Source organism: Siphateles boraxobius, unplaced genomic scaffold, assembly GCF_051911475.1.
Source record: "Siphateles boraxobius isolate OS27281-9 unplaced genomic scaffold, OSU_SipBor_1 30, whole genome shotgun sequence".
Taxonomy (NCBI): domain Eukaryota; kingdom Metazoa; phylum Chordata; class Actinopteri; order Cypriniformes; family Leuciscidae; genus Siphateles; species Siphateles boraxobius.
The window spans coordinates 10780281-10799252 of NW_027508920.1; the positions used below are offsets into that span (position 1 = coordinate 10780281).

The window sequence follows — 18972 nt, forward strand, 5'->3', positions numbered from 1 at the left end:
GGCAATTACATTGCTCAACATTGCAAAAACACGTTGTAAATGGTAGTGTGACCATACGTCCTCTTTTTCCCGGACATGTCCTCTTTTTGGACCTAAAAAAAATTCTAGATCAACCGAAATGTCAGGGATTCGGCTTTTGCTTTTCACAGTTGCCGTTTTTGCATTGCTTGAGGTCCCGCCTTCTCGCACGCCACTATTGGTCAGTTGGTCATGTACGTAACGCAAACATTGGTCAAACTGCATCTCAGTCATTACGCTCAGCACCACATGAGCACAAGAGAGAGACAGCGCAGCGCTTGCTTATCAACAGGTACATGGCTCCTGAACAGCGTAAAAAAAAGCCCAAATGTAAATTCACAGATGATTTACAAAGGCAATTCCCGTGTTTTCGTTTCGGTCGGGATCCGTGTAAAGCAGAATGCATGACCTGCAAAGCTGGTACGTACGTGTCAGTGTCAAAGTTGCTATATAGCGACCTAGAAGCCCACATAAGGAAAGTATACAAGAGAACATCAGGAGGGTTGAAATATTTTTTTACTGAAATGGTGTAGTAGAATTTTTATTTTATTTTAACCTATGGCCATGAAAAGAAACAGTGTTAAAAGCTAAACTATATATATATATATATATATATATATATATATATATATATATATATATATATATATATATATATATATATATATTATTCTATTGTTGCGGGCAAAACGTTGAATGGAAAGTATGTATTACTTTATGTATTAAAGTACAATAACATAGTTGCAAGGTTGTGAATGCATTTGTCAAATATTTTTTGATGGATTCACCTCCCAACCACGCCCCCAAACCCCTTGGCCACGTCACCCCGTCCTCTTTTCTGAAAACTAAAATATGGTCACCCTATAAATGGAAACCTTTTGAGTTCTCCAGAGCACAATCACAGATACGCACAGGACCAGAGCACAAGCACAGATACGCACAGGACCTTTTGCCAAACTGCCAATATGCTATTATTACGCTTTTCCCTCTAAAACCAATCCAAAGCGGCAGCAGACAGTGGTTTGACTGAGACGATTCCACACTAGTCTCAAGTCTGTTGCCAGGGGAAGGCTAAGCCTCGCCCAGCCCAACACATGCTCCACCTATGATTATTTATATTAATTTATTGTTTTTATTCTGTTGTGTTTTTTTTTTTTTAATGAAACTGTTAGCTGACAATAAATCACAAATAATCTAATCTAAAATTTCTAATTATTTATATCCCATGTATTTTAAAATGATTTGAGAGTATAGGCATTGGTCCACCCTATTTCACCAAGGTCCACTCACTTTAAAATTTCTGGCCTCGGCACTGGTTTAAAGAAGCAACAAATCAAAATTGTGTTTAAAATTTTAGTCTGCTATTTTTTAATCAACAAAGTTGTTAAAGTAGCAACAGAATTGTTAGATAAACTTTGAATTAGATTTCAACTTAATATTTTTGATGCAACCTTTGTTGTTCCCTTGTTTGTATCCCCCAGTCAACTTGTCTGTAAATAATTTTCTCTATTTGTTCATTCTTAGACTTTTTTATAATAGTTGTATAACTAAGTGACTGGATACATTTTACAAAAATATGTCCAGGTCACATTTTACCCCATAGAAAATAAAGTAATTTATGTAATATATCACAATTACAGCAAGCAGTACTGCAACTATTGGTGGTAAAATGTGTTAAATTGTCATGAAAATTATTTATTTATTATGATTTTGACCTAGACATGTTCTTGAGAAATTTCATGAGATTTATCCAACTTATTGCACATTTAAATTAGACAGTCCTCTTATGTAATTTGAAGTCAAGTGTATTGATCGAGTACAAAATATGGAGTTCCTTGTTTGGTTTTATTGCCAGCTCACCACACAATAGTTATAACATCTCATTGTCCGCATGCCATCATTGCTGTTTTATCTCCCAATCATGTTTTTCTCTGTATAACTCTGTATTTAGCAGCAAAGGACCGAACTACATCTAAAAACAGCTCGACTGATGGCTGGGAGCAGTTTGTCTGATTTCACAGGAGAATTACACAAATCCCAAAAGCAAATAAGTATTCAGGAGAGTCTACTTACTCCTGACAACTTGGCCAAAGTGCAGAGAGACAGGTATGCGTGCACACTTCTCTAAAGTATACGGTGTTATATTTTATCTAAATGTTATAGGGATGCATTATATGTAATTAAGAGTTTTAGCTATAGCTTTTAATTTTTAAAGTTGAAAATTGTATATTTATTTACTGTTACTGAAAATTTATATATGTATCATTGTATATTTCTTTACTGATTTGAACATTTCTTAATGTTTCATAAACCATTTCAACATCATCTTTGATCCCATAGGCAGTTTATGTCAGACGTGATAAATGAGTTAATGGTCGAGCTGCAGAAGAAAAACACATTTCAAAGTCTCTTGTCTGCAGTAGGAGAGGACCGGAAGAAGAAAGTCCAACTTCTGGACATAATAAACAGGTCATAACATGAACTGAAAAATTATTTACCCCAAAATATCATGTATTGTATGTAGCCTTAAACAGTGAACATAGGCCACATTTTACACAAACTGTAGGGAGGAAGAGGGTCGTCTCAGGATTAAAGCACTGCAAAAACAGTTACTTGACATTCGCAAGCAAAAAACAGAGGAGTGCGAGGTAATCATTGTAATTTTACAATATAAAGTATTTTATTAATTCATATTTAATTTGACTTGAACACTGTTAACATAATGTTCCTAATTTTACTGTGCCTATTTCACTGGTGTTTGTTAAGCATTAACTTTCATGACAACAAAAGCTATGTTTCCGTCCACCTATTTTTAATGCACATTTTGGGATGTTGTATCAAAACCTGCTGGATGAAAATGCCAAGATGCGCATAAATTCTAAAAATGCGCATAAGTCATGCTGCTCCTGCTGCATATGTAACATACATTAATTAACCTCATAGCAGATCTATACAGGTGGAGCTGTGAAAGGTGGAGGGTTTCTGAAAGTGCGCTGCAGACTACTAAGAGCAACACTACCGATATTTGTTTGAATGTTTAGCCGCAGCTCATTGGCTGTACTCGCTAGTAGGGCTGCACAATTAATCGCACTGAAACCGCACGCGATTTGGCAAAGTCTGTGATTATTTTATGCGCAGCTTGTCAGTGCAGTGGGGCTGATCGGTAGTAAATGCTGCTCCATCTGAACACCAGAGGGCGCTCTCGTGCAGACATGCCAAATATGCCCTGCCACAGAAGTAGATAACGCCCAAAATTTCAGAAAATCCACAGGAGATTGAAATGCTTTGATCTATTAAACATGACCAATAAACACACAACTGCCTTATTTTGTGTAAGAAGCCACATCTCATAGAAGGATGCTCAACTGTCGTTATGAAGTGAGTTTGGTGTAAAAGCATGTTATTAAATGTCTTTTGTTGGACAAGAGGTTATTAAATGCTTCTCATGTTTGGAAAACTGTTTGACATGTGTTGCTTTTTCAAAAGCATGTTATAAATGATTCTCACAGATAGAGCAGCATTTACAGAGCTGTACATCAATGACAATATATAATCGCAAAAATAATCGCAGCCTTTGCGATTGCAAAATTGCGATAAACCATCTCGATTTAAGTGCGAATACATGGAAATTGTGATTAATCGTGCAGCCCTACATGCTACCAAATGAATTAGACCTATCAGCCTGCACCATATAGAGTTCCATGCCAGAACTAGGTAATTCTGTCATGACAACTCTCGGGAGATTGGTAAAGTAAAAATAGAGATTGGCATGGTAATGGATATAGCAATGCAAATGTATGGTTTTGGCAGAATAGATCTGCTACGTTGCTGCAGTGCAAGTACCAAGACCTCCTACTGCCAATACATTCACAGACATTGCTGTGAACACCCCCCCCCCCCCCCCCCCCCCTCCCCTGACCAAAGCAGGAAACAACAGAAAATGGCAGAGCCCTCTTCATGATGACACAGACAAGCTGATAGAGATTGGAACCCAGCAACCCCCTTGAGCAAGTATCATTAATAAGTCATTTGATAATCATTACAAAACCCTTGTGGTCTTATTTGATCAATGAAAAGTCATAGGGGTGATAATGAATGACAGAAGCTTGCTCGGACGCTGCATCAACATGTTAAGCATAGCTAATGAAAACATTACCCTTGAAATAAATTAACGTCCTTTTTTTTACTTTAACCTCCTCATCCATAGCTTAGACAGCATATATACTCACAGAGATACAAACAATAGACCATTTGCTCCTTTATAGAAACAAATGCATAACGCTCCAACTTATACTTAGTAAATCACTCCACAAGACTATAAACAGAGGCTTAGTTTAACTGCATTGATTGTTCTTTTAGTGTGACTCGGGCATCTGAATCAACCACACACATTTAGCATTGCTAATAAAAACATTGCTCTGGGAAATAAATTAATGCGTTGTCAATAAACTTCCGCAGCTAAATCTACGAACGTTGTTTAAAGCGCAAATGCTTATATCACTTTAACATTTTTCATATCCATGCTAACACGTATAAAACAGCGATGAAATAAAAAAGACCGCTACTGCTGCATACAGTAAACACTGCTGCTATATACTTCAGTGATTCACTCGTGCAAATGTTGACATTACACTAGTTTAAAACATTTCTAACATAAAGCTAGTTTAAAACTTGTAAAGATGGCTCCATTTAGGAATTAATAACCAGACCACACAATATGCACAGAGATGTGGAATAAAACATCAATCATTTATCTTAGATGTTGATTCCAGATTTGTTCTGAAAGCGCGCTGCAGACTGCAAACAGCAGCACTACCATTTTGTTTGAATGTTGAGCCACAGCTCATTGACCGCTGATGCAACAACAACCAATCAGCTTTGCTATAATAATGTGTTCGCTACCAAATGAGATGGACCTATCAGCCTGCGCCATCTAGAGTTTCATGCCATAACTAGGTAATGATATTTAGTGTCAGTTCATCAGAAAGCACAAGTTTGTTAAATTGTTAAATTCACAACCTTTGGATGGAAACATAGCTAATGTCACAATGCAAAGAATCCTAATTGTTAACAAAAGCTAATACACAAAAGTACTGCATCATCTTTACTTTTGAACTTTGGTCTATAATGCTGGACAAATACACATGTGGCTTGCAGTCTGGCTGAAATAAAAATATTCTTCCCAGAGGCTTGAGGAGTTGTTGAACTACCTAAGGAAGCAGGTACAGAACATGAGGGTGAGGACAAACCGAAAAGAGAAATTTGTGAAGAGCTGTGCCGAACAGCTAGTCTGCCAAGGGCTGAAACTCAACAGTCACAAAGAGAAAGAACTGGAAGATGAAGTTGGGGTATGTGTTTGACAACTTGTTCTGCAACCTCTATGTTGCATAATTTTGTGTACTAGAAACCACATAACACTATAGCAGGCAACTGCTTATCAAAGTCCTAGTGACAACCCAAAATAGTTATCCAACATTTTAAGTTGTAACACAAATGAAGAATGTTGATGTACAGACAACATCTGACCCTACTGATTTTCATTTTATGGATAAAAAGCACTGAAGTATTTATCATGTGTGTACATAGTATCTACATAGTACATAGTATGTATATGCGTAACAGGACTGTAAAATAAAGTGCTACCACTGTAACTTTTTAAACTGTCAGACAAGCCAACATTTAATTAATAATTTTTATGCAGTGTTGTAGCTGTGCATGTGTGGTTGAATGTAGCTCAACTGGTAGTGCATTTGAGCTACACCTCTTTATGCTTTTACTAAATATTGAGGAACAAAGAAATTACATTTAGGAACAATGGTGTTTTGGGTAGCTACCCAACTATTTTAACTGCCATTGCCATTTTGGTCATTTTTACATCAATATGGTCAAGTGACAGAAGTCAGGACTTTTATAAATTCAGTTTCCAATCAACAAGTTTATAATTAAAATTCCAATTATTCTGATACCCAAACATACTGTAAAACCCACATACCATCATATTTTGATTTACAACTTCCACTTTTGGTTGCACTCTCAGATGCTGCAAGAGAGTACTGAGGAGGAAAAGAATGTTCACATGGAGATGGAGATCTTCCTAAAAAGACAACATGCAGTGAGTGAAGCACAACTTAATTTTATGTAACGTAATTCATCAAGTGTTGTAAAACAAACTAGATTTGTACTTCCAGGGATGTGCACCTCTAAGAACTGATTGTACCCCAATTGGTATAGAGTAAGGTGTGCAGTCTTGCTCCTGAAGGGCCACTGTCCTACAGAGTTTAGCTCCAAGTCTAATCAAGTTAATCAAGGTCTTCAGGGTATTCCCCTGTCAATGCGAGTCATACATAATTGAAAAAGCGATGATGGCAAATAACGTCAACTCAGGTGGTCACCAACTGCGATCACATAAATCTTTTCAATGGTGCAATGGAGGACGAAGGCTCAACTCAATGTATTGATGATTTTTAAAGATGGCGTGGAAAGCAAAACTTGTATTGTAATTTCCTCCGCATCGATTGCAAATCGCACCGTTTTTACTTCCTTTTTCTGGATCAGTATGTCTACCTTGGGTAGTTTCGTAAATGCAGATATCGGATATGTGTCATTTTTTAAAGAAGATGAAAGCTGGTCATCAAAAAAAATAGAAAATAGTCAACAAATCGGAATTCGGCATCATGACCTGCAGTGTAAATGCAGTCTTAGTAATTGTGTCGTTTGAACTATCTTGGTTCAACATTATAGGACTGCTGTTAATGACGTCATGCACATGTGATCAGGGGTTAAAGTGGGCCGGAACGGTCCGGAACTGCGTTCCGGAACCTCAAATAAATTATTAAATAAATAGATTCATTAATCTCAACGAATCTCGCTGGTCCCGAGATGGACCGACTGGGCGACCAACCTCCCTTCCTCCCCGCTGAACGCGAGTGATTATAAGTGCGTGAAATGCACTCACGGTGGTTGAGCGCGGTAAAGTTAGTTTAATGTTCGAAATTTCGCCGGACATTGTTTTCCCTTGCCACTGTTCTATAGTGTTGGCAGTCTTACAAAGATATCAATAGCAGGATTAGTTTTAATATTATGTAACCATTATCGACATTAAATATTCGTTCAAAATCACCGTGCATTAATGCTGCATATTTATACCTGAGAATACTTTGACGCGTTTCCACAACGCATGCCTAAGGGAACGTCTGCCAATCCCACTAACTGCGTTAAATGTAGCCTATAATTTGTATTATTTAAAATTAATTTTCAAATTCCAAAGCTTGTAGAAGGTTCCTATTGGCAATGCTGATCTGGTAGCCTTGAGTAAATTAACTTATCTAAGAAAATGATTCATAAAACTCATCAATTGAGCCTATGTTTACTTTGTTCACTGGCACAGACAAAAATGAAAATACTATCAGTCAAAGTTCAGCTTTAGGAGGGGAAGAAATACGGCAGGATAAGAGGACTGAGAGAAAAAGAAAGATTAAGATGAGAGAGCAGGTATTGACAAATAATCTAATGCCCCCTCTCATGGTTTTAAAGCTATTTATTATCTATTTTTTTGGCCTTCAAAAATCTTAAATTGCACATATGTAGGTCAGAGAAATAAAAATTTCCTCGAGGGAGTATGCCCCCGAACCCCCCTAACTACCTCACATTTAAATGCACATGGCTTTGGGGGGCTAATGTGGGCTTATGTGGCTACAATGCCAGGGCTCAATTTTGGGCCCATTGTTCAGCAATTTTAACATAGTATCGTCATCATATCAGTGTTGATGGACCAAAATAAAACCATTAAAATATCAAGTAAATAAGTATTCTGATATGTGGTGCCACAGTGACACTCTTGTCCCAAAAAGTATTGCTATATCACGATACTCAATATGTTGTCCCACGGTGAGTCATTTTTCCCTTTTGCACCTACACAAAATTTGAGGGTTCCCCCACCTACCAAATCCCACTTTAACCACTGCATGTGATGGAATAATAACTTCTGCTATTTAGTTCAAGATGGCAATTAATGTTCATTTTTGTTCAATTTGCCCTCTCTGATAAGGCCCCCTGAAATCATTCTAACCTCCCCTCGTTATTGTGCTCCTGATAATGAATAACTATGCTTCTAACCACAGTTCGAGAGTTGTTGTTCCAACCACACGACTTTACTATGCTGTTTGCAAATGTTATTTTGAACTATCCCTGCGTCCTAATGTCTATACGTCCCTACTTTATAGTAGGCGAAAAACAGAATGTAAGACGTATTTGGTACATTCTTGTTCATAATACTCATAAAACAGTAGGCCACAAGTGCCCAGATCACCTACTGTATGACTTGACTTCCAGTGAGATTCTGAAGTGCACATGTGATAAACACTGTACTGTCCAATTAGTTGTGAATGGCCATGAAGCCACGCAACTGATGCTGGTAGTTAATGTGACAGTAAAAACATGGCGAATGTATTAAGTCAGAATTTCATCCAAACTACCCATATTCATACTACATAGAAAGTACATTATTAATGGTCGTGAAGTAAGTTTCAAACCAATATCCCTACTAGACAGCATCCAATTTTGGACTCAGCTCATGGTAAACGTCAAATCGTTGAAATATGTTGTTAACTTGCAACCAGTGCTTTAAGTGGCCCAAAAGAGGTGCCGGTACTCTATTATTATTATTAATTATTTTTATTTTTTTTGCTGACTTTTATATACAGCAGTCAACAGATGGCCTTATAAAAAATAATAAATCCTTTTAATAGTTTATGGATCTGCTTGAGCTAGAAAGAGCTACTGAACATAAATAAAATGTGCAAAAGGGTATTGAAAAAATACCCTTAGAAAGAGCTACAGTAGAAAGAGCTACTGAACTTAAATAAAATGTGCAAAAGGGTATTGGAAAAAATACCCTTAGAAAGAGCTACAGTAGAAAGAGCTACTGAACATAAATAAAATGTGCAAAAGGGTATTGAAAAAATGTTGAACAAAATGTACATAAAATAAATTATAAAACATAATAACCATAGTGTTCATTGTATTTGTATTTTAACTGAGCAGCTATGGTTGCGCGTTTCACACTCCCTCTCCGGGGACATTCTAAAACTTACTGCACTAAGACAGTGATATTAAAAGACCAAACTCAGTACACATCATATTAATAAACCATACTATGTATAAAAAAATAAGATGAGCCCAGAATATGAACGCAGCGCGTTTAATTACACGTTAAGCATTTTCTTCCCATAGAAAACCGTTATAAGAAAACGCTTAACGTGGCTTACTGTACTAAGACAGTGATATTAAAAGACCAAACTCAGTACACATCATATTAATAAACCATACTATGTATAAAAAAAGAAGATGAGTCCAAAATATGAACGCAACGCGTTTAATTACACGTTAAGCATTTTCTTCCCATAGAAAACCGTTATAAGAAAACGCTTAAACGAGCTTACTGTACTAAGACAGTGATATTAAAAGACCAAACTCAGTACACATCATATTAATAAACCATACTATGTACAACAAATAAGATGAGTCCAAAATATGAACGCAACAGGTTTAATTACATGTTAAGAATTTTCTTCCCATAGAAAACCGTTATAAGAAAACGCTTAACGTGGCTTTTAATATCACTGCCTTAGTAGCCTACAGTGCCACGTTAAGCGTTTTCTTATAACGATTTTCTATGGGAGGAAAAGGCTTAATGTGTAATTAAACGCGTTGCGTTCATATTCTGGGCTCATCTGATTTTTTTATTGATAGTATGGTTTATTAATATGATGTGTACCGAGTTTGGTCTTTCGATATCACTGTCTTAGTACAGTAAGCCACGTTAAGTGTTTTTCACATTAAGCGTTTTAGAATGTCCTCCTCTTGGGACCACGTTGGTTGACACTGACAGCGGCAAAAGCAACGCATGCGCTTTCCACTTGTAAAACTCAAGGGTGTATGGGTAATGTAGTCTCTGCTCTCGGTGGGACGAATTAGGAAGCGTACATTGTGAAGGGCGCTCTGAAAAGCGGCAGCACAGCCAAAGGATTAAAACAGATGTGCAAATGAGCGTACCGGTACGCTAAAAGCACGTTCTGGGTGCACGGTGAGGTGGCGGTACGCTCAAGAGCTATATTTGGAAGTGGCGGTACTGAGTACCGGCGCGTACCGGCCCACTTAAAGCACTGCTTGCAACCATTGTTGGCTAATGATGCTTTTGGAAAACGCATCCCAGAATGTTAAGAATTGCTGCGGACCACTGAAACTTCGGTAATGAAGCTGGCTGACTAAAGTGTCCTGTTGGTTATGCTTGGAGTTCTGTTTGAAAGCCCTTTAATTAAGCCTATTCTGATGCAAATACATCAGGATTAATTGATGTCGCTGAACTGTTTGTGCCTAAAAGAACTTAGGGGAAAAGTTCCAGTTTTGGATCCAGCGGTATGAAAAAGACATGGAGGAGAAGGAGCAAGAGATCACTGCTTTAAAGAATAAAAGAAACAACAGCCTGGCACGAATTCAAGAGCTGTCCAAAAAGGTTGTTATATGAAAAGCATTTGTGTTACATGTTAAATGTAACCTGATTTGCATTCATTTTAAAATTCCTTTTGAAAGAGTCAGTATCAATAAGCTGCAAAAAACTTTTTATACCTCAGTGCAGAGACATGCAAGAGGTTATCATTGAAGACAGGATGGAGAAGGAACGTTTGCGTGCACAGCTGGAGAAAGAGCAGAAGGAGAGAGATGCGGCAACTAAGGTAACGTATAGCTTCATTCCAGGAAAAGTAGGTAAAAGGATAATGGCTATGAGAAGATGTATCATTTTATTAAGTCATTACTTTTGAAGCAGATGATGCTGTTACCAAATCTGGTATTTTCGGGGCTTAATGGAACTGATACCTATATGCACTTTGTTGAAGTTGTGTTTTTTTCAGCAACTTCATTAAATTGTTTGTGGAGTCAATTGTGTGCAACTTCAATGAGTATCATTCCGAATTTAAATTAGAATTCCAATTTAATTAAATTTGAGTTTAATTTGAATTGAGGTATAGGCATGTAAGAGCAAACACAATTGACCATTTGCAAAGACCCGCCCCCTTTAGTTACTGTTGACATGTCTGACAAGCCATGCCGCTCTCATGCCAAACCATGTTCTCACGCATTAAAAATACATCGCGGAGCAAAGAGGACACTGAAAACGCGCTGACAGACAGGACAGAGCAGGTTACTTTTGATGTGAAACAAATTCTCAACTTTCAAATTTGGTAATTTTTTAAATAAATTTTAACAATAAATACCGTTTTGTGGCTCTTTAATGTGTCGTGACAGATCGCTGTAGCGCCTCAGTTAAAGGCACACCATGCAGGAATTCCGTTTTTGTCAAACAGCGACCTTTAGAGTCGCTGTAGAGTGCTTGTATTTAACGTTACTGTCGTAAATACCACTCAGGCAGAGGATCTCTGGACTCACGGCCTCTGCACTTTAAAATAATAAAGTAGCCTACTGCGTTTGATGGCTTATAACGTTTTTACATCATTGCAGCTAAATTACAAGTAAATAGCCAATAGCCTAGGCCTACTGTATAATTTCATAACTGAGCAAAAAATTAAGCTTCTGCCATGACCGGCCCAGTCCCCTAAACTGAACCCTATAGAAAATTAGTAGGGTGAACTGAAGAGAAGCACCAACATGAACTTGTGAATCTGAAGGATCTGGAGAGATTCTGTATGGAGGAATGGTCTCTGATCTCTTGTCAGTTGTTCTCCAAACTCATCAGGCAATATAGAAGAAAACAGAGCTGTTATCTTAGCAAAAGGAGGTTGCAAAAAGTAATTCATAACAGGGAGCCAATAATTATGGCCAGCGTGTTTTGGAGAAAAGCATTTATTTAATAATTATTATCTAGATTAGCTGGCAAAGAGTGATTCCATGGTAGAACTGAAGGAGGGAGTGGCCAAGTTGGAGCACTGGTGGATGGTCCATGTGGATCCTGTGAACCTACTGACGGAGGCTAAGCTGGAAGACATAGAGACCCAGGCGGAAGGGGTGGAAGACTGAGGTGTAGTTGGAGGCCCGGAAACTGCTGTTTTAACAGCATCACAATTCTGTGTAAAAATTGTGTTTATTTGTCTGACGGCCGGTTGAGGGCGAAGAAAGGGCGTGCTACACTGGTACAGGCTGCACCATCACTGTCAGTGTTGCCGCGATCATTCCCCTGTGTGCTTCGGCACTGGTGAGATTTTTTTTCATTTCCTGAAAGAGCAACGCGGGTGCGTTTGCGTCTTTTTCAAGATGTCATTCCATCCATGCGTTTCTGGATGCGGTCGTTCCCTGTTCCTCTCTGACAGTCACAATTGTTGCATCATGTGTTTTGGCTTACAGCACGCTAAAGCAGCTTTTGTGGAGAGTTCATGTTCCTATTGCGGGAATATGACTGTTGCGGTGTTGAGATCGAGACTCGCCTTCGTCCGCGAAGCTGGAGTCCCCATTACCGTGCCCTAGCCCCGGTTGCCGTGTGGGATGGGTGCTTGGAGGATAGTGATGGATGTCTCGCCCGGTAACCATTCCCTGTGGGCTCCTCACTCCTCCATTCCAACGCAGCCAGTGGAATTTCCTGTTGAACGTGCTGGTCCCTCTGTAATGGACCGATCAGCTGTTTCAACTGGGGTTCCCCCAGAGGATAGAATGTCGATAGCAGCATCGGAGGGTGAGCTGGCCTCTGGAGATGACGACTCTGCTACGTTATCTCCCTCTGGGAGTGTAACGTTGCCCGAGCTGGATCCAGGATTGTCAGCTATGCTGAAACTGGCTGGCGAGGCTGCAGTAGGGACGTCCAGCCCGCTCCATTGCTGCCAAGCCAGCTGACAAGCGACAGCGAAAGCATTCCTGAGCGGGGAGTCTTCGTTTGTGTGTGTGTCTGTTCCACCGCTGGCTCCCAAAAAAGCAGAGGGAGCGGAATCCACACTTCAAAGGAAGAGCAAATTCTTCTGTTCCAGGGTCCCAAGAGGACAAGTCTGGCGGTGTGCGACCCTGTAAAGCCTTGCATCCCTCAGCCCCCTCTTGTTCGCCAGCACGGCAGCTGGGCGTGGTTCGAGGACCCGGTCATCTGCCTTCTCACACATCCCTGGCCGCCTCGTGGAGAAAGGTAAGTGTTGTGCACCACACTCAGACCCTGCTTTGGGCCTTCCGGTCCGGGTCCCTGTCCTCCACCTCGCTGCCTCACCTTAGGTACGTCTGTGGTCCCCTGGCCCGGTTCGTGAAAGCCAAAAATGCTTTTCAATGCGGCCGCTCCCTCCACCCGATATGAAGGCTGACTTCTATAAGCCTGTACTTCATTGTACCCTAGAGAGGTGGGTCACGACCATCTTGGTCCTGTGTTAATTGAGACGGGCCCTTTTTTCGAAAGCCTCCGTTCAATTTGTTTCACAGAGTTGCATTTCCAAATACTCCGTCCCCAAGATTGGTCTGCAGCGTTCAACCTGAGGGACATGTACTTCAGATCTCTATCCTTCCACACCACAGGCCATTCTGTATTCATGCGTTTGAAAGGTGTGAAGTATCAGTACAAAGTATCAAGTGCTCATAGCCAGTTGGTTCCTCAGGTCAACTGGGACAGAGTAAACTCGTCCACGAGCTGAGGATCTCTTTTCTAGTTTGGAGATGGATTCAGTCCACCGCATCTCTGAAAAAAGAGTATGTAGATGGTTTGTGCTGCATAGGAGTGAGAAAGGATCCCACTGAAACTCTTCAGAGGCTCCTGGGGCGTATGGTAGACGCAGTTGCTTGGCTTCCTCCATATGAAGACCGCTTCAGCACTGACTTTACGGCCAAATCCCTAGGTGGCCGAGCTGCACGCTCCGTGTGAAAGCACCCTGGCCTGCCGCCAAACCCTCAGTCTGTAACAGACCTTTTGATTCTCCAGGCCAATGGCTCCTAGAACAAGGCTCAATCCCAATTCATCCCTTGCCCCTACCCCTTGGCCCTACCCCTCCGTTTTGCGCGTTCATGTCTAGGGGTAGTGTGTCCCGATTCTTGTTGTGATAGAGGGGTAGGGCAAAGGGGTAGGGCTACATAGAACCTCAAAACAGAGATTTTTCAGAGGCACACCCCGAACGGCGGGCTACGAGAAAGTTCACAGAATGCAACGCGAATCACCGGTGAGATGGCTTCTCAAACAGTTAAACATTTAAATTTAGCCCCAGATGACACCACCATGCACTTTATTTACTCTTATAATCATAATATAGTAATTTAAATTAAGAAATTGTATAATGAATTACCTTTCCGAAACAAAAGACAAATGACATACATTTCGAGGAAGGAACATTATAATCATCATATTTCCTCAAAGTTAAGAGCAACGGCGCTCATTGTCAGTCGTTGTCATGGAGAAATCCTGTAAAAACTCGTGGGTTCCTTAACGTCAGAGCCATTGTCGACGACTGATGACGTATCGGGTTCATGAAGGGTTGTTCCGGAGATCAGCAGAAGGGAAGGCTGTTTCCAAGCAAGGGTTGGCCACTATATGTGGTTGCCTTCATCTTGGTGAAGAAAGTTTCCAAAATTGCACGTGCCCAGCTGGGTGGTGAGCTCTTCCTAAGTGAGTGCATTGCTCCCTCCTAGGCATTGACAAAGAGTGCCTTGCTGAACAGATGACAAATAGAGTTGGGGGCTGGGCAACACCTAGTACGTTCGCTAGAGAAAAACTAGCCTATGTGTCGAACCGTTGCTTCCCGTGGGCTCCCTTCACATGATGCCAGTTTCACTGTAAGCCCGGTTCGAAGTGTCGGCATGCTGCGCCATTTCCCTCCAATGGAATGGATACGTTCGCATTTCTTGCTCCAGCGAGTTCCCCTTATTAGCCAAACCCCGTCGAGTTCCTCCATACGGACGTGGCGGAATGTCCGAAGCCATGCCTATCACTCGTATGCACTGGTTAAACCTGTGTTAGGCTGGGTCTATATGTTGTGATCCCTACGGCAATCCAATGTGTATTCTTCCATGGTGCAGCTCCCTGCAGTGAGCCCGTGTCTTCCCTCTGTCCGGTTGAGTCTCCCCCTCGTATGTAACCCTCGTTCCCTAAAGGAGAGAACAGAGACGTAGTCCCGTCGCCACTATTGCTTGACCACCGCTGACTCTGGGCTCTGGTCAGCTCCTCAGCAAAAAACAACTGGTGCGTACATCCCATTGCGTATTTATACCCGCGCCGCGGGGCGGAGTGTGAGATGCAGATTTTGCGTGCCAATGTTCATTGGCTCATTGTAACAGTACTCGAGGATGACAGCCTCCCTAAGCGTGGTCCCAATCAGTCAACACGTCGACTACGTCTCCGCTCCCTCCTTCAGGGAACGAGGGTAACATACGTGGCATACGTTACATACGTAACCAAGACGTTACCGTTCATGGGGTAAACAAGCCTTTAGACTAATTAATTTTTTTTGTCTTATTTTGCTAATATTTCCTTACTTCAGTAAAGTGTTTTTCTATTTTTATTATTTCCTATTTTTGCCATTCCACTCAAATTCCAGCTCATTTTAAGGCTTTCTTTTTTTAAATTCTGAATTCAGTCCAATCCTTTTGTGGTAAGTAAAGATAGAACATTTCATGTCAGCACATTAAGCTGTTGGCATGTTACACAACAATGCTTTGAACATTTCAAAAAGCATTTATACTTCAATCAGAAAACTAATAATAATAAAGAAAAACAAAACTTAGCCACAATAGTTACCTACTCACTTTTGGTGCTAGGCAAAAACAGAATCATCCACACATTTGGAATATGGGTAAGAAAATTTTAAAACATGGGTATGACCAATCGCTAATATACTTAATTTTCTTTTGTTTCATGTATCTCTTTTCAGATCCAGGCCTGGTGGAGGGGGACTCTCGTACGCAGAGGACTGGGTTCACCTAAGAAAGCAACCAAATCCAAGTCTAAAGGTGGCAAAAAAGGCAAAAAGAAGAAGAAATGATGACTGTCACAATATACATTTAAACAAACAATAGACAATTAAAGTCATTGCCAGAACATCAGCAAAGTGACAGTTTGATGATCAGAAATGTAATTTTAAGAGTTTTACGTCATTTGTTTTGAGAGATGGTTTATGAGACGAGGGGATACTAACTGGATTATAGGTGAAAACTAACACTAAAAGGTCACCCATGTTAGTACTAACAGTTAGAGAGATGTGGCTTTAAATTAAAAAAATCTCTTTATTAAGAAGACAAACAATAGTACTTGAATAGTACATCAATAGTACTTGAATCAAGGCCAGCCTTATTATAAGGTTGGCCCACCCTAGCAAACAAACCCTGCCCCAGTATGCTCAGTTATATCGCCTACTGTTGCATCTCACACACAGTCTAAGATACTCTTAAAAGTAATGTAAATATTGTGCATGTACACTGACCTGATACATGAAATTCCATTCTAAATTCTCAGTGTTCTGTATTTGGGCCCTGTGTCCACCAAAGCGTTTTTTTCACGTGGCTGCCATATTTTTCCAATTGTTTTCAATGGGAGCACAGCGTTTTTTAAACTATATATTAGACTATATTTGCGGGTTCAACTCAAATTCCTACTGTGAAACTAATCCGCAATCTTGTGAGGAGATGAAGAGAAAACAATCAATTGTGAGTGTCGAAGCATTTTACTGCTCGTGAAGAACAGATGCGCGGCATTAGCTGATATGACGTCACAAAGATAGTGACTGCACTGTGCCATACACACAATTAGTGTACTAGTCACTTCATAAATGAAGCTGAATGATCCATGTATTGTTTTCAAGTTGTTGTTTTTTACTCGAAAGCCCCTACAGGCTATGATATTTCCTCCGGTTCTGGTTTTTGGTTAATGGTGTCAATAAATTAACAAAAAAAGTCTACGTTTTCAGGGTAAATAATAATTAAACATCTTGATTTTATGCACGCATGTTGCATTTTTAAGTTACTCATTTGCAAATCTATAAAAAGTGCAGATTGACAAAGAACTAATTTAATAATAGATTTAATCAGCAAGTTTTGTAAAGTTTTGTGTTAGCACCTGAAAGTATTATTTTAAAGTACAATTTTATGAGTACTTGTCCTTGTGGTAACACTTTAGAATACTTGGAAATGCTTCCTGTTACAGTACGTTAACTTACGTGTACTTACAGTGTACTTACCTATGAAAGTACTGGGTAATAATGCTTAATTTTACAGTGCGCTAACTTACGTGTACTTACAGTGTACTTGCCTAAGAAAGTAATGGGTAATATAAGGTAAGTACATGGGTTAAGGTTAGGTTTAGGGGTAGGTTCAGGGTTAGTACCTAGTTATTACCCAGTTATTGTAATTACTATTATAAGTACATAGTATGTACATGGGGAACAGGACTGTAAAAGGAAGCGTTACTGAATACTTTACATAGGAACAAAAGAGTAACACAATATTAACATTTTAGTAACTAACGTTAACTGACAAGAGACTCTGATTAACGATTAGTAAGTAATAGCGCTGTAAGGCGGGTGCCAGAAAGTCTGGGCCACCCCTCGTGGAAGCAAAAGGCTCTCCTGAGAATTAACATTTGAAACCTTCCTTGCATAATGATGTAACAGCTACATCCAAGACGCAGCACACGGTGCAACTCACACCTCACTTGGACAATCTCCCCCTTCTCCCCCCTTCTCCTGCTCACCTGAAACTCACTGAAAACCCATAAAATGTTAAATGTGTACTATGCATCTTTGGTATCATTTAAAGTGACTCAGTGCGCCTGGTAAAATGGTCTCATTCTCCCAACCACAATGAAAAGCTAAAAGAAGTTACAAAATATGAGAAGGAATGTGTCCCTCAAAGGTGTTCCCTCCCCAGATCTTCCATTCTGATCTCACAGTTGTGAGCCCCTCACTAGGAGACCAAATCTAATTATAATGACAGACACCACCATTTGGTAAGAAAATTGAATTATCTGGGTTTATGAGGAAAATGGGCAAAAAGGTTCGGGGAGTCTGTAGGCTGACTCCCCACACAACCACTGTGTGTTCGTTGCCAGGTAATACCTTTTACAAATTCCTCGATTTCTGAATTGTTGTTATGATATGATTAACTGATGATTTTATTCTTATGAATTGGATTTTGAATTATTGCTTCATTACCTGGTCAATAAATTGTAAATGTTTGATTTTATTTTGATTTACTCTAAGTTTGTTCTCCCAAGTAGATTAACTGGATTCGTATGCTCCCACAAATTTGCATCAGATTAGCGACGGCTAGTACTTTGTCACTACTTCAAGTGTACTTGTTTTGTAGAGACAGGGTTTTTCCGTTTAGGGCAGCAAAAGCGCTGCTTGACCAACCTAAATTCGGGTACGTCTATTCCACCTCTGTGTACATGAGAAATCACGGGCTTGGCCAATCCAAACTATTATAAGGGAAGTATTGTTGGTCAACTCATACCTATAATAGGGCCAAAACCTCTACTAAAGTATAATTATTGAATTAAGTTCAAGAGTATGCAATTCAAGGGGACTAAAAGAAAAGTATCTCTGATTGAGTAAGGGTGAATCCGACCGTCTGAGATATTAGTCAAAAACCTCTGTTTGGTGACAAAACTGACGAGATTGTGAGCGTGAGAGCCGCAGAAGATGCGAGGACCTCTGAGCGGCATAGCTTCCTAATCTGAACGGGTAAAACATAATTAAAGGGTTTAAAAAGAACAATCAAACATACGCTCACTTTTAATGATACCCAGATATCATTAAAACGCTTTTCATTTATGGAGTCCGACGAAATAACGAGTCAATACATATGAGAAAATGTGTTCCATTTAATCTTGTTGTGTTGTGTAAAAGGAAAGACAGTAACCCGCAGAGACCTTCACCTGCATTATTGGAAACCCTCATTGGACAAATAGACTGGCTCACAGCGCTCAGTTGAATAGTAGGCTAGTTCACTATTAGCGAATTGATACCATTCGTTGCAAGGAAGGATGAATCTGGA

The 18972-nt window shown here is 39.9% G+C and overlaps 1 protein-coding gene across 7 annotated transcripts in view; it reads left to right on the forward strand.

Moving 5' to 3' along the window:
• The window catches only part of drc9 (dynein regulatory complex subunit 9), a 65913-nt gene extending 47754 nt beyond the window's left edge, over positions 1-18159 (forward strand). For 3 of the 7 annotated variants that reach the window (XM_077248237.1, XM_077248236.1, XM_077248234.1), the window contains 8 exons: positions 1970-2124; positions 2359-2487; positions 2585-2666; positions 5205-5366; positions 6056-6130; positions 10400-10531; positions 10650-10751; positions 15855-18159. In XM_077248237.1, the coding sequence (XP_077104352.1) occupies positions 1970-2124; positions 2359-2487; positions 2585-2666; positions 5205-5366; positions 6056-6130; positions 10400-10531; positions 10650-10751; positions 15855-15965 (948 nt within the window). In that variant the 3' untranslated portion in view covers positions 15966-18159. The remainder of the gene's footprint in view (positions 1-1969; positions 2125-2358; positions 2488-2584; positions 2667-5204; positions 5367-6055; positions 6131-10399; positions 10532-10649; positions 10752-15854) is intronic. The other 4 variants (XM_077248238.1, XM_077248235.1, XM_077248239.1 and 1 more) reach the window with 3 other exon arrangements.
• Positions 18160-18972: the final 813 nt, after the last annotated feature.